The sequence below is a fragment of the Ursus maritimus genome, unplaced genomic scaffold (genome assembly GCF_017311325.1).
Source record: "Ursus maritimus isolate PB19 unplaced genomic scaffold, ASM1731132v1 scaffold_22, whole genome shotgun sequence".
NCBI lineage: Eukaryota > Metazoa > Chordata > Mammalia > Carnivora > Ursidae > Ursus > Ursus maritimus.
The window spans coordinates 14806896-14822613 of record NW_024424675.1 but is presented as its reverse complement, the minus strand read 5'-3'; the positions used below and the strand labels follow the sequence as shown (position 1 = coordinate 14822613).

The window sequence follows — 15718 nt, the reverse complement described above, 5'->3', positions numbered from 1 at the left end:
GTCTTGGCAGTACATCAAGTAGTGATTATGTTTTAAATTATTGTTTTTCCTTGAGGAATCCACCCTATGACTCAAAACAAAATTCTCTCAGGACAGAACAGTATGCACTCATTTCAACCTATACTTTTTCAGCTCTTCATAAATCTTCCCATACTCCAATCCTTTTGGGAGATAATTGTTCCGAATTCATGGACAACGCAAAGTAGTATATCTCTGAATAATTAACATCCTCATTCAGCTTAGAAAAAAAATAGATTTGAGGTTTTTGTTATCCTCTGATGAATTAAATTATCTGATTGAATATATCAAATAATTATTCAACTCCTCTTCTCACATATATGCTCTGGACTGCAAAAAAGTTCTAGAAATAATTCAAGGCATAGTTTTACCCTTGTCATTTATACACTACCAACCCAGACAGAGTGTCACTCTCTACTTTCCCATCTCTCCTATCCTTTTAACCCTTAGCATATGTAACCTTTTATAATTTAGTTTTGGTGTAAAATATACACAAACCTGTGAAAGTTAAGTGGTAGAATGGGAAGAGATCATGTTTAGCAAATAGACCACATTCAGATCTTCCTTTAAGTAAATTAACTCTTCTAAGCCTTAGTTTCTTCACTTGTGAAATGAAGGTAAATTGAGACAGCCAGAGTGTTTTTGGCCATAAGTAATAGGATACTGTTACTTAATGACTTAAATGTTAAGGAATTTATTGCCAATCACAACAAGAAGTCCAGAAGCAAAGTGGTAGAGGGTTGATTAAACCAAAAATTCACTGATGTCATCAGAGACCCAGATGCTTTCTGTCTCTTTGCTCCCCTTATGGCTGCAAGATGCTTTTGCACCATGAGCATTGCCTCCCTATGAAATAAGATCCACATGTGGCACAGGGGAAGTCCCTGTCTTGTGGCCCTTTGTATGAGTGAGGTGGCCCCCCCAACCCTACCCTGTAGCCTTTCCTTTACACTGTATTAGATATAGCCCAGAGCTACACCACACAGCAGTGCTCACATTAATCACTAACGTGGGCCACAGAACTCCTGTGCATGATTAGGAAGAATTAAGATTTACCCCAGGACTGAGGAGGGGATCCTGAAGCATATCAGAACCTTAATTAAATAGAATCGAAATAGAATTCTATTGGTGAGAAGAAAGAGAAAGAAAGGGAAGCCAAGAAGAATGAGGTTGGGGTAAGAGTTTAAACTCCCTGGCACATGAGAACATCTCTGTTATGTGTACTTGCCTACCTACCTAGATGGGTAAGGGTAAAGAATAGGTCTCATGTCATTTTTGCATCCCCAGGAGCTCATATTTTGCCTCGCACAGAGGACATGTTTGGGAATGTGCACAGATCCTAATGGTGAGGCTTATATGATCAGTAAGGCATATGCTGAAAGTTGCTTCCCCACTTTCTCACTTAAGCCTCCTTATGGCAATTGGATCCATGTTGAAGACAGCTTCATGGTCTCCCTGGGGCAGCTGGCAGATACTGTGGGAGAGACATCAGATCATACTCAATGCCCCTAGGAATGGTCAAGATGAATAACACATCCTTTATATTTTGGACAGTTTCCTCAACTCTAACTGTGGAATTAGGTGACCTGAATGGCTGACACAGCACTGAAAGCAAAAGGAGAAATAGTTCCCATCTCCATTTATTGAAGGAGATACTGTTTATTGAAGAAGGCCACTGAATTAACAAATGCATAATGTTCTGGAAACTTTTTGCGTAGAGGTTGAAAAGAAAATATGTAATGATAACTGTAAATACAGACAATTTCTCAGAAGCCTGTGTTAATAGAGGGGTGTTATTTTCAATTTTCTGGTCTCTTCCATCCATGGATGCCTTGGGTAATCTTAGACAAAGCACATTGAATGTAGCCAGCCAACCAAAATGAATGCAGTCAAGTGAGAAGTTGCAGAGCTATGACTTGGGGCAGTATTATGAATTAATCTGAGATGGAGCTTTGGCTCCCAAGTTCAATCATGGACTTGGAATGTACTCCAGAGGGTATTCACAGCCAGGCAGAGGTGATGTCAGATACTAGTTTCAGAAATAACAAGGGTTGAGGGACTCATGACATATCATTAATTCCAACCCCAGGCAATCCCCTGGCCCCAGAAGCTATATTTATTGGATGTAATCAAATGGAAATATAATGGGCAGGTGGGATATAATAATGAGGAGTTAGGAATGTTAGGGAAGAAAAATAAACTAGGTTTGAGGATTTAGGCAGAAAAGGAGGAAATAATGGATAATATTAATACATATTTGGAAAAAAAAATCTCCATAAATGAAGGAAAACACACAGGAAACCTAACATGCATGCCAAGGAATAGGGCAATTATGGGTAAATGTGAGTTTTCCTAAAATATGCTTTCTTTGGGAGGCTTCCATTTCTTATAAAGACTATTCATTTTAAGATTGAACAACAGTTGATTTTGGAAGGATTATTTTGGGCTTAGGTGTTGGACAATAAACACAACATAGACACTCTCTCTCTCATCTTCCATTTTTTAGTGTTTTTTTTCTTCATATTCCTTTGCATCTCACAAACCCAACCCCATGCCTTATGATGTCTTTAAAAACATTAACTGATCAACATTCAAAAAGTACATCAAATTCCTCTTATTCTTTGAATGATTAAAAAAGAAAAATTGCATGCAAATCCAAAGAAATGTTTCTAGAGATTTTTTGAATCTTTTATGACTGAAAACTCTAGTGTGAATTAGGTATTTATCTACTTCAATCTACCATTAAACCTTCTCTAGCTTATGAACCCATGGCAACTTCCCTACTGAAGTTAGAAACACTCAACGACCAATTAATGAAATAGATTCAGAAATCGTAATGATATTGGATAGTCAGAAATACACTTAAACAATTTGCTACATAATACACAAGAAAATCTGCTCTGCTCTTTAATAACATACAATTTTCTGCAGGAGCTAGCATTTTTAATGAGTTAACCAAGTATTATTTGAATCCTTCACTTCCTTTAGCTAAAGTAGCCCCCCTTAAGCTTAAAAATCACGTAAATGACTATCTTTTCTCCTCGCCCTCACTGTCCCTAACCCCCCCCCCTTTTTGCTGCAGCAGAGACCTTTATTACAACAAACTTTGAGTCAATTATAAATGGCAAATTGATTACCTAGCATTAGGAACTTTCTAGATTACTTTGTCAGCATTTCTTCTTTTGCAAACACATTTGTGTGTTTAAAAGGCCCAATTTTTTCAGCAGAGAAAAGTGATTATGAAAACCTACTTAATCAGCCTTTCAGGCATTTACTAGGGCTCTGTAGAACTCAAGAATGTCATCCTTTTGTTATGCTGATGTTTGGGTGTTGTGACATGCATATAAAAATAAAATTCAGCCAACAGGCTTAATCCCATTTTCTTTGTTCTGTATGTCTCCACCACACAGAGCCTGTCCATTTCAAAGTCATTTTGACAGTTTTCATCAGCATGTCACTTTTTAACTGACTATTTAAAAAATGATGGAGACTTAAAGAGTAGAAATCAGAGAAAATCTTCAATGTGGAAAACCAAAAACTTCCATTTGTGTGTTGATGGTGGGCTTGTCTCAAAGGTTATTTATTATTAATCTTTAAGAAATAACTTATCAAGAAGTGAGTACCTTCCAATAACTACTGAAATGGCATAGGACTAATTTCGTTTCCATTCCTACTCTCAGACTTCGCAAGTGCTTTGATTATTAACAATTCTTATCACTTTACTAGAGTACTTCAGTTCTGTTTACAAAAGTTTTAAGTTTTGAGAACGTGTATCTATTTTTTTTTTCTCTCTGTTGCTTGCTTTTGGTGTCATATCTACAAAAACCATTGCCTAATCCAGGTCACAAAGATTTACCCCTCTGTTTTCTTCTAAGAATTTCATAGTTTTATGTCTTATATTTAGGAGCTTAATCCATTTCTAGTTAACTTTTTTTGTTTATGATATGAGATGGGGATCCAACTTCATTATTTTGCGTGTGGCTATCCAGTTGTCCTAGCACTATTTGTTGAAAATATGATGCTTTCTGCAATGAATTGTCTTGGCACCTTTGTTGTAAGTCAACTGAAGATAAATGTGAAGGTTTATTTCTGGACTCTCAGTTCTATTCCATTGATCTATATGTCTGTCCTTATACCAGTAACACACTGTCTTGTAGTTTTGTAGTTAAGTTTTGAAATAGGGAAATGTAGGTCCTCCAACTTTGTTCATATTTTTTAAAGTTGTTTTAGCCATTTGGGATTCTTTACATTTCCTTAGGAATTTTAGAATCAGCTTGTTAATTTATGTAAAAAACCAACTTAGGAGTTCTGTAGGAATTGAACTTGTAAATAAATTTGGGCAACAGTGTTATCTTAGCAATACTAAGTCTTCTGTTCCATGAACATGGGTTGTCTTTCCATTTATTTAGGTCTTCTTTAATTTTTTCAACACTGCTTTATAATTATTAGAGAATATGTTTTACACTCTTTTGGTTAAATTTAAATTTATTCCTACAAATTTATTCCACTTCTGAAAAGAGAATGTTTCTAAGCATTTGTGCTTTGGATAAACATGACAGAAGGCTTGATTTACAACAGAATAGCCTTAGAGACTCAGACTAAAATACTGAGTTTTGAGTTATAATCCTAGATCTTCCATTTACCAGCTTTGGAAACTTGAGCACATGAATTCCTCTCTGCCATTTTCATTATCTGAAAATAAATATTCAAAAAATAAAGGTAGTTATACAAGAGAGGTTTTTATGAAGATTAAATGTGGTAATACATGTAAAGTCAGAAGAACTATAGTTGGCGCATGGTAAGCAGTTAGGAAACATGAGTTATTGTTATTTTTACAATGCTCTTTTCCTTCTGTTTTTCTCTTCCCTAAAACTACTGCTAGGGAGCCACAATTACATTTGGGATTATGCCACTAACCTTTGATATGTTGAGGCAGAAGGTTGACACCAACTACACAAGCTCTTGAACTCTTTGTTCTCCCATTGTTGAAAAGATTTTCTAGGAAGCTACCAATGTCTTCCTTGCTTTGTAGGATTCTTTTTTTTTTTTTTTTAAGATTTTATTTATTTATTCGACAGAGATAGAGACAGCCAGTGAGAGAGGGAACACAAGCAGGGGGAGTGGGAGAGGAAGCAGCAGGCTCATAGCGGAGGAGCCTGATGTGGGGCTCGATCCCATAACGCCGGGATCACGCCCTCAGCCGAGGGCAGACGCTTAACCGCTGTGCCACCCAGGCGCCCGGCTTTGTAGGATTCTAAGGATCCTTTTGTTGGTGTTTTATAGCTGGCCAGTTGGCTGGAAACTCCTCTGTTGAGATGTATCGCCAAGTGCTCCTGTCTGGTTGTCGCTGTGTGGAGTTGGACTGCTGGAAGGGACGGACTGCTGAAGAGGAACCAGTCATCACCCATGGGTTCACCATGACAACTGAAATATCCTTCAAGGTAGAGTGAATGAATATTGCTAACAGAAGAAACTAGGGAGACCTGAACCCTTTTGGGTAAATCCTCCGAAGGTAGAAAATCCCAGTGGTTATAATTAAGTCTATAGGCTATATTAATCATCTTTGCAATTTTAGAGGCTAAAATTTGTAGTGTATTTGTGAGTAATTAGCATCATGTCATGGAGAGCTGTGGTGTCTCAGGAAAAGCGCCTCAGGGAGGACTTATAGGATTTGGGCTTATATTAGGTGATTTGGGTGAGGGTTCAAGAAAGTAAGGTTTTGCTATAGATTGGTTACTGTCAATAAGCAGAAATAATTCTGTGATTGGGTATCTTAATAAATCCTATCTAGGAGGTGAAATTAAAGCTGTAATTGATAAGGAGCTTCAGCCATTCTTATTAGCTAGGGATGAGGGTGTGTTTGGTCATCTCCCTTCTCTTTCCACACAAGACTCCATCCTACATCATAAAGGGTCTAACATTCATGCATATGGACGCAGAAGTCCAAATATCCAAGTTATGTTCATATCCCCTGAAAAGAGACAACCCCAGGAGCATGGAATCATTTGAGTGGGGGAATTCGGGGGTTCTAGGGACCCAGAGAACAATGTGGGAAGAGGATATACGGGCTATAGGGGAAATGTGTTTTTTGCTGACTCAGGCTTCTCATGTCTTTGGAAGTAAACCAGAAAAGAAGGGCCAGAGAACAACCTCTAGAGCACAGATCCCAAGGCGTGAGTCCCATTACCTGTGTCACCTGGGTCTCAGGACAGAACTGGCTTTGGGTCACTAACTCTCGCCCTAACCAACCAAGGAAACAGTCCAAGTATGTGGATAGTTAAGGTAGAGTGGGGGACAAGGCCATTGAAAATGGGGCGGTCAGAGTGCTGAGAGGGCAGAATGTTGGATGAATTATATGTTAATGTCACCAATATTGGTGACAAAGCTTTGGATGAAGAAGACAGTGAGGCACTTACCAAAGTCTTTGCTGAATGAGGGGAGCTCAGTAAGTGGCACAAGAGAGGAAGTGGTAAAAGCTGGTTGGAGTGCCTTATGAGAATTGGAACGCAAAAATGGCATCGGGAGCAAAAAAAACCCTACTATCCAGTTTTTGGCCCCGGGGCACCTGGGATGTGAGAAAATAAACCGCTATCACTTGAGAGAGCAGCAAAAGAGAAGCAAGATCGTCAAGGAATAGCCAGATTTCAATTGAGATAAATGGATTTCCTGATCAAAGGTACCATATTTGACAGTAATAAAAATGCGTTCAGAATTGATATCATTAGCACCTTAAAATATGTTCACTATGTTGTGTCTGGGGAACCTGACTTCTCATGATTTCTTAAACTTAGGCTACAGCACGGTAATTAAAGATATATAGCACCCTTCACTAAATTTTACAACAAAGTTTAATATGAAAGTGACCTTAATTCTGATCAAATCTTTACATTTATATCTGTTTCTGAAAGGGAGCACTCAAGTTCTTTTGTTTTTCCTTAATGGAAAAATCAGTGGGTTTTTGTCTCACTTCCATAGTCCCCCATTCTCCCCGCTCCTGCCATTGTCCTTTGTCAGCTCTCTAAGATACCAACCCCTAATCTCCTTGGGCTCTTTAAGCAAAGGTAGGGCACAGATGACCCTGATGTGGATTGAGTGCAGTTTGGGCTCATCTGGCTGTTGATGGATGGAGATAATCGTGGGAAGGGAGATACCACATCCTGACGGAGCCATTATTGCACTAAGGGACTGAAAGCCTTATAAATTTTCCCAGTACCAGCAGGGCCCTCCCACCCCTGCTCATGGTCCCCTCAGAGTCCATATGGGGAGCAATTATAAATTCTTTAAAGATTTTATTTATTTATTTGAGAAAGAGAGAGAACAAGCAGTGGGGAAGAGCAGAGAGAGAGAGAGAAGCAGACTCCCTGCTGAGCAGGAAGCTGGACACGAAGCTTGATCTCAGGACCCAGAGATCATGACCTGAGCCGAAGACAACTGCTTAACCAACTGAGCCTCCCAGGCACCCCACAATTATATATTCTTGAAAATTTATAATCCTCAAGGTTCTTTGAGTTCTGGGATGGGGCGGGGGTGGATGGGTGGAGAGATAAACACCAAGAGTATTCTAAGGCCTATTAATTTTATGTGGGGCATTGGCTTCTTGATCTCAGACACCAAGTCAGCTTAGAGTGACACACCCTGTGCACTTGTCTGTACAACTGGTTCTTCAGTCACATCTGTGATCCCAGCATCACAGACTGACTGGACATCTCTTCCTGGGCTGGGGAAGCATCACTTCTCCACCACATCCACACGTTTGCAGACAGATGTAGAAACTAGAAGACTAAATCTAGCCCAGAATACTGCTTCCTCTCTCTGCCTGCCAGTGGAGGGTGGGGGTGGCCAAAGGGAGCAGGAAACTCATCTCCCCAGTGGTTGGTTTGTCCAGCCATGCTTCTTGCTAATGCACATTTGCAGGGTGGATTATTCTTGCAAAGATGTGGGTAGGTGGTGGCGGTGGCAGGCTAGGCTGGCTGTGGATAATAGAAATGCCAACCTGTTTTGTGGTCAAATAGAGAGCAGGAATTCTCTGCATCAAGCTTAGGACTGAGGTGAGGCTTAGTGCGGCACCTCACATGCAGAATTAAAGGAGCCATTTGCTCTCGGTGTCATGTACATGCAGAGCTGGTACCCGAAGGTGAGTGTCTCCTTACCCTTTGCATTTAGACCCCTCCCTTGCCTCACCACAGTCCCAGCTTGCTGGGCAGGCTTATCAGCACAGAGTCTGCTTTTCCAGAAATCAGTGTGTATGTGACTTTGGAAGAAAGGGTAAAAAAGAGAAGTGGGGGACAAGAGCCTGTGTGATCCAACCCCCCACACACACACCCATTACCCCTTTCCCCCTCATTCACTTGGCTACACCTCCATCGGGCTCTGCTGTTCTTTTTTTATTTTTATTTTTAAATATTTTATTTATTTATTTGAGAGAGAAAGGTTGAGTGGTGGGGAGGGGTAGAGGGAAATGGAGAAGCAGACACTTTGCTGAGCAGGCACCCTGATGTGGGGCTCGATGCCAGAACCCTGAGACCATGACCTGAGCCGAAGGCAGACACTTAACTGACTGAGCCACACAGACGCCAAAGCTCTGCTGTTCCTTGACTATGCGAGGCAGGTCCACCTCACAGCCTTTGCACAGGTTGTGAGACTCTGCCTGGAATGTTCTTCCCCCAGGTATCTGCATGGCTCACCTCTTAACTCCTTGAAGCCTTTCTCAAATGCTGCCTTTTCAACGAGGCCTACTGGGACCACTGTATTTAGTACTGTAAGGAGCTATCACACCCACTCCCACACTCCCGATACACTCCCCAGCACCACTTTATTTTTTGCATTTACCAAGTGGCACCTTATCACTTCCTGCCACTCTGCTTAATTTACTTAATTATTATGTTTCTTGTTTATTCCCTGTCTCCTTCTATTCTTCTACTAGCATGTAAGCACCACCAAGATAGAGATCTTTGTTTTGTTCCCTGATCTGTCCCAAGCACTTCGAAAAGAATATAACAGGTGCACAACAAATGTGTGTGTGTGTGTGTGTGTGTGTGTGTTTTAATGACTCTTCCCATCCCCAAGCAAATAGACAAATTACAGCATAGCTTTTAATTTTAGTCTTTCTTGCCTCTGTCCTTCAGATAAATGAATTTTGTCTTTCTCCGTTTTCATGTGTCGCATTCCAGGTATGCTATATTGGTGGGCAGTGCAAAGACTCTCCGAGCGTGTGCCAGTTTTGGCTATCCCATGTATCTGGACCTGACCTTCATGGTGCGATTAGGCTGTATTCTATACCCACAGCACATACTGCAACAGCAAAATAAACTGATTACAAAAGTTCATCATTTTTATGTCCCACCGTTTATCTACTCTCAATCTATGTAATCTGAAAAGCTTCTGTGCGACGTATCCCCAAAAGTAAAAGTTCCTATTGGCATTTACTACCTATTTATTATATGGGCCTAAATAAAAGGTTATGTTCTGAGAAAGGGGACATGCTATAATTCAGCGTCTTTATGGAAGACTCTATTTTGCACTCTGGATTTATTTATTATTTATCTCATATATCTGCTGTTCTATTTCTTTGCCTCATTGCCTTAGCCTTTCTGATGGTTATGACATAGTAATTCGCCACTTGGCGAATTCTGTCTGCTCCCACTCAGTCTCCTTCCTCCCCACGCTAGACACCACCACCCCCCGCCCATTCCATCCCCAAATTGCTCCTTTTTCTCCCCTCAGGCAGCTCCTTTGTTACCAGCAATTGTATAAGATGGAAAAGTGGGTAATGTGATAAAATTGATGACGAAAATATATTAAATTTGAGCATGTGGTTAAATCGAGCATTTCTGAAAATAAAGCTCTGAGAAAAATAATAATTTAGGATGCAATTTAACAGCTTCGTAAATGGTCACATAAAATGGATATCCAAATACATCCTGCTGTTGTCTATCAGGGCTGAAGGATTTCAAGGGCAGTTTTTCCCACTGGAGGTTAGTAATTGAGCCATATGGTTTATAGATTACTGAATCCAGTGTTAGAAGTCCCTGAAAACAGTTTTGGCTTAATAAGGAGCAATTGAGCAGTAAGGTACTTTCGATCCAATGCCCAGTAATGAGAGCTCAGATGTGAGAACCAAACTTAAAGCTTATAATAGGTTTTCTCATCCTCAATGACCATGCACACCATGCAGATTAAAACGCCATTAAAACATGAAAGTTCTATAGAAAGACTTCTGAGTTTTTCAGGTGCTCCCAACTACGGTTACTAGATGAAATCTAGTAAGTGCTTTCTTTGGCTTTGAAGGTTCAAAAAGGTTTCCTATGCCAGTGGCTGAAGTTATGGTGGAGGTGAGGAGAGATGGACAGTGGGAGGGGGGAAAGGATGGGAGGAAAGAGAAAAGAGACTAGAAGTTAAGAATGCATTTCTGAGGGGCACCTGGGTAGCGCAGTCGTTAACTCTGCCTTCGGCTCAGGGCGTGATCCTGGTGTTTTGGGATCCAGCCCCACATCAGGCTTCTCCGCTGGGAGCCTGCTTCTTCCTCTTCCACTCCCCCTGCTTGTGTTCCCTATCTGGCTGGCTGTCTCTCTGTCAAATAAATAAAAATAAAAATCTTAAAAAAAAAAAAAAAAGAATGCATTTCTGGAGCTGATGCCAGTGTCCGACACCAGCTCTCCCAAGGACTGGCTGGCTGCAGGAGCTTGGAGAAGCTCCCTTACCGGACCTAGCTTCTTTCTTATGAGCACAATGGAAAAGATAATAGTTCTTACCTTCTAGGGTTGTTGTAAGCATTCAGAGACCCTACTTAATACATAGACATCGCTTAGAACAAGGTTTGGCGCACAGTGAGTGCTCTGTACATGTTAGTTATTGGTATAATAATTGAATTTTTTAAAGCCACACTTTAGCTTTGTTTCTGTAAATGTAATGGTTGTGGTATTCCACGTGCAAAGAATTTTTATGAAGTCAGGATGGGATGGAGGGGTTTGAGTTAAGTCAGTTGTAAAGTTGCCGTGGTAGAGGCTGTAGAGGCCCTGCCCGTACAACCCCTGTTGTCCACTTCTAGGAAGAAACCCGGAGCCCAAACTAAACACAGCCCAGCCTCGGTTAGAGGCCCAGGGGGAGCCGAGAAGGGTGTCCGAAGTCAAGTGCAGAAGACCAGAATGCCAGAGGGAGGAAGAGGGAGAAGTAGGAGACGCAGCCAGGAAGGCCCGGGATCCCAGAGCCCAGCTGCTGTTCCGGCTGCTAGCATCCCAGCTGTGGGAAGAGAGAACCAGAAGCAGGGAGCTGGCAAGATGGAGGAAGGCACAAACTCCCTATGAGTCTGAGAGCAGACCTAGAAAAACACTCACATTTCATTTGCCAGAGAAAAAGAGAGATAGCCCTTTGGCTGGAGGCAAAACACCCACTTTCTGAGGGAGAAGTGTTAGGTTTCTCACCTGCTTGCAGGCCTGACTCTCATTGGCCCAGATGCTCCTGGGGCAGGTCTGCAGTCAGCCTTCGTTAATAAAGGCAGTTGCACTAATTCTCAAATAGCCACAGACAACAGTCATCCTCAGAAAAGTTATCAAAGACTGATTACACTTTTATTTACTTTTATGTTTGAAAGATTTTTTCCTTAAGGCAACACTCAACCTTGATTGGAAATATTGGCCACAGCGTTGTTAAAGTTAACTGGGCTATTGAGTATGGAATCAATATTCAAACTTCTTTAATACAAAATAACATTTGCCTGTGGTTACAATCGAGTTTCAAGCTTTGCTTAAGCCGCTGAACAAACTAGCCCAGGGGTTGACTGACTACCTTCCACAGGCCACATTCAGCCCACCACCTGTTTTTATGAACTAAGTTTGGTTGGCACATAGGCACATCCACATGTGTACATATTATCTGTGGCTTCTTTGGGTCTACAAAGGCAAAGTCGAATAATTGCCATAAAAACCACATGACCAGCAAAGCTAAAATACTTACTCTCCGGCGCTTTATGGAATGCGTACTGACCTCTGAAACAGTAGAAGACTAAACCGGAGTGCAGCGAGATAAATGATGTTTCTCTTCTGTTAAGAATGTTGAGTTCATTCATTTATTTGAAAATATTTAATGAGGGTCGGGGCGCCTGGGTGGCTCAGTCGGTGAAGTGTCTGTCTTTGCCTCAGGTCATGATCCCAGGATCCTGGCATGCTCCTTGCTCAACGAGGAGTCTGCTTCTCCCTCTCCCTCTGCTGCTGTCCCTGTTTGTGTGCTCTCTCTCTGTCAAATAAAAAAATAAAATCTTTAAAAAAAAAAAGAAAAAAGATATTTAGTGAATGTCTAGAATATGCCTTAGCACTTCCTAAGCCCTAGGGACAAAGTCGTGAAGAAAATTGAGTGTTTATCTCCAAGAAGCTTATGGTCTAGTGGGGAGAGATAGACCAAAATAAACACACAATATGACACATGGAGACATGCCCTTTAAGGCAACATAAGTAAGTATTGAAGGAAAAGGGGGCTAAGGTGTGCTCTTTTCAGCAGGGTGGTGGGAAAAAGACTTGCGTAACATGACATTTGAGCAGAGACCACCACCCCCAAAATTAAGGAAGTGAGTCTTGCTTTCAGGTAAGAGAATTCCTAACAGAAGTAACAAAGATGAAAAAAGAAATGAAACAGATGAACAGAAATGAACTCATGCTTGTTGTATTTGAGGAAAAGAAGAAAAGATCAATAGACTATATCTGGGTGAGCAATGGGAAAGGAAAAGGTGACGAATTTAGAGAGATAGTAGCTGCCAGATCTAATAAAGAATTTGGATTTCATTCTGCGAAATGGAAGGCCAGTGAAAGGTTTACTCCAAAGCAATGAAATAATCTGATTCGTGTTTAAGAGCAATCACTATGGCTGTGGTATATAATGTAGGGGGAAACGTAGAAGCCTCGGCTAGGTTTTGCTGCAGTAACAGGACACCCCATCCCCTCACCCCCAGAATCTCAGTGGTTTAGAGCCAAAGGTTTATTTCTTATTCAGGTTAGATGTTGGCTGTTGTTCTGATTGACACCGTCTATATGCCACATGGACAGAGCAGCCCAATCTGTGATATCACTGGGTTCATGGCAGAGGGGAAAGAGAAATGGCAGAATCACATGGTGGCCCTTCAAGACCCTGTGTTCAGTATGTCATTTTCACAGACATTTCAACGGCCAAAACAAAGGACATGGCCATGTCAGTTGTCAACAGATCTCCCAGGAAAGGGTAGTGAATATGTGGGAATGATGATGAAAGCTACAAAAGCAGTTATTGCAGAGGTTTGGGGTCAGGATGATAGAGGTAGACGTGCTGAGATGTGGTTATATGCTGGGTAGATTTTGGACTGGATTGCTGACATCAAAAGATACTAGAGAAAGAGAAGCCAAGAAGAGCTCTAATGTGTTTTGCATTTAGCTGATACAATAGGGCCAAATTTATGAAATCAACCAAATCTAGCTCCTTTTTATTCACACTTAACACCTACTTTCTTTATGATATCTATTTGCAGTTACTTTGAGGGCTTTGATCTTTGGTGGTTAATTAGCTACATGAGAGTTACTGCAGGGGTTAAGAACATAAACTCTAGAGTCAGGTAAATTTCCCTGGGGTTTCTTGGATTCTCCTCTTTGTGACCTTGGGCAAATTGGTTGATATCTCTGAGCCTCCATTTTATAATCTGTATTAGTGGATAATGTTTTCCTTAGAGAATGTTTATAGCATGAGTTAAAATATGTGTCTGGGAACATTATAAATGCTCATTTAATGGTAGCTCTTGTTTGTATTAGTAAGAGTCTAAGAGGGAAGGTTTAAGGTGAGTGAGGAGGGAGGCACCAGCACCGTAAGGAGCCTGAGTTGATTTAAGAATATGTGCTCGGGGTGCCTGCGTGGCTCAGATGGTAAAGCGGCTGCCTTCAGCTCAGATCTTGGTCTCCAGGTGCTGGGATGGAGCCCCATAGCTGGCTCCCAGCTCGTGTCCCCCTGCTTGTGCTCTGTTTCCCTCTCTCTCTCTCAAATGAATAAATAAAATTTAAAAAAAAGAAGAAGAAGAATATATGCTCATCATGAGATAGATGGATCCTTCCTCAGAACAGGCTTACGGACTGAGTTTTATCACCCTCACTTTACATATCAGCAAGTCAATGCACGGAGGCATTAAGTGATTTCTCCCAAGGTCACACAGTTTGTAAAGCTAAGAAGTTTAGGATTCAAATGCAAGCCTGTTTGAATCTGAAGCTTGTCCTAAAAAAAATCAAGAATTTAAAGTCTTGGTGTTGCTTGCTATTTATAGTGCACTTAGTTTTGATGGCATCAACTATCATAAAATTTAAACTGATAATGTATGAAAGGCAATCTGTGAATTCACTTCTAAGAAACAGTGAGAGTGATTCTTTTGCTCCGTGCAGGCAAATCCTTCTCAGAGGATATATGCAAATGTAGTACAGAATTAGAAAGCCTTATTTATACTCTAGGGCCAGGGAAATAGCTTTCTCACATGGATATAAGGAAAGCAATGCGTCCTTTAAGGAAGGTGGAGAAGATAGTGGAAAAGGAATGAGAGTAGAAATTCCTACTTGAAAGGAGACTATGAGAAGAAGAAATGCAACTAAAAAACAAACATTGTGAGTATACTAGTTCAATAAGAAAAACATGGAAAACCTGGAGCCCAAAGCTGGTTGGATATGCATTGAAATGTGGTCCTTCATACATTACTCTAGGCGATCAAAGATGAAAAATAAATTGGAGAAATGCGGGAGACTATAAAAGTATTCATATTCTTTAATTCAATAATTTCCCTTCTGAGAATTCATTCCCAGAAAGTAATTCAAAATACGAGGAAAAAATGGAGATGTTCTTTGTAGAACTATCTGAATGATAGCTCTTTAAATGTGCCTGTCCAACAGTTGGGTAATGATTAAATCAATTATAATACTACTGCTCCCTAGAATTTTATACAGCTATTAAAGCTTATGACATATACATTCTTTAAAAATATAGATTGAGGAATGAAGTACTAATACATGTTACAACACGGATGAACCTCAAAAGCATGCTAAGTGAAAAGTGCCAGAGCATAAAAGGCCACCTATTGTATGATTCCATTTATATGAAATGTTTGGGAAAGGCAAAATCTATGGAGACAGAAAGTAGATTAGTGGTTGCCTTGGGCAGGGTGCGTGGGAGCAGGATGGGGAAAAGAGGAAGTGACTGCTAATGGGTACGTGGTTTCTTTCCAGGGTGATAAAATGTCCTAATCAGATTGGGATGATGGTTGCACAACTCTGTGAATATACTAAGCACCATCCAGTTGTGTGCTTTAAATGGTTGCATTGTATCTCAATAAGGTTGCATCTCAATAACAATGTTCAACAAAATACAAGTAGAATATTTACTATAACAAAACCAAGTTATACAAACAAATGAGAAACAAACTAGAAGTAAATACAACCAAATACCAACAGTGGTTTTGTTCAAAGGGTGAATGTATGGGTGAAAATTGTTGCCTTCTCTCATCCAAATTTTTTAATAATGTGATTAGATTTCTTCTTTCATTAAAATATGTATATATAATTAGCAAATAGAAGAACGATTGTCTTTTATAATTGTGTCTCCCCTTCACCAAACCAGTCTTCTTTTTTTCTGCTTCGTTAAGTCAAGAATTAGAAAATCTAGAGGCACCTGGGTGACGCAGTCAATTAAGCGATCGACTCTTGATTTTGGC

General features: G+C 40.5%; 1 protein-coding gene across 4 annotated transcripts in view; it reads left to right on the top strand.

The window, feature by feature from the left end:
- The window catches only part of PLCB1 (phospholipase C beta 1), a 660507-nt gene that overhangs the window by 486353 nt on the left and 158436 nt on the right, over window positions 1-15718 (top strand). For all 4 annotated transcript variants that reach the window (XM_040637987.1, XM_040637985.1, XM_040637986.1 and 1 more), the window contains exon 11: window positions 5302-5459. In XM_040637987.1, the coding sequence (XP_040493921.1) occupies window positions 5302-5459 (158 nt within the window). The remainder of the gene's footprint in view (window positions 1-5301; window positions 5460-15718) is intronic.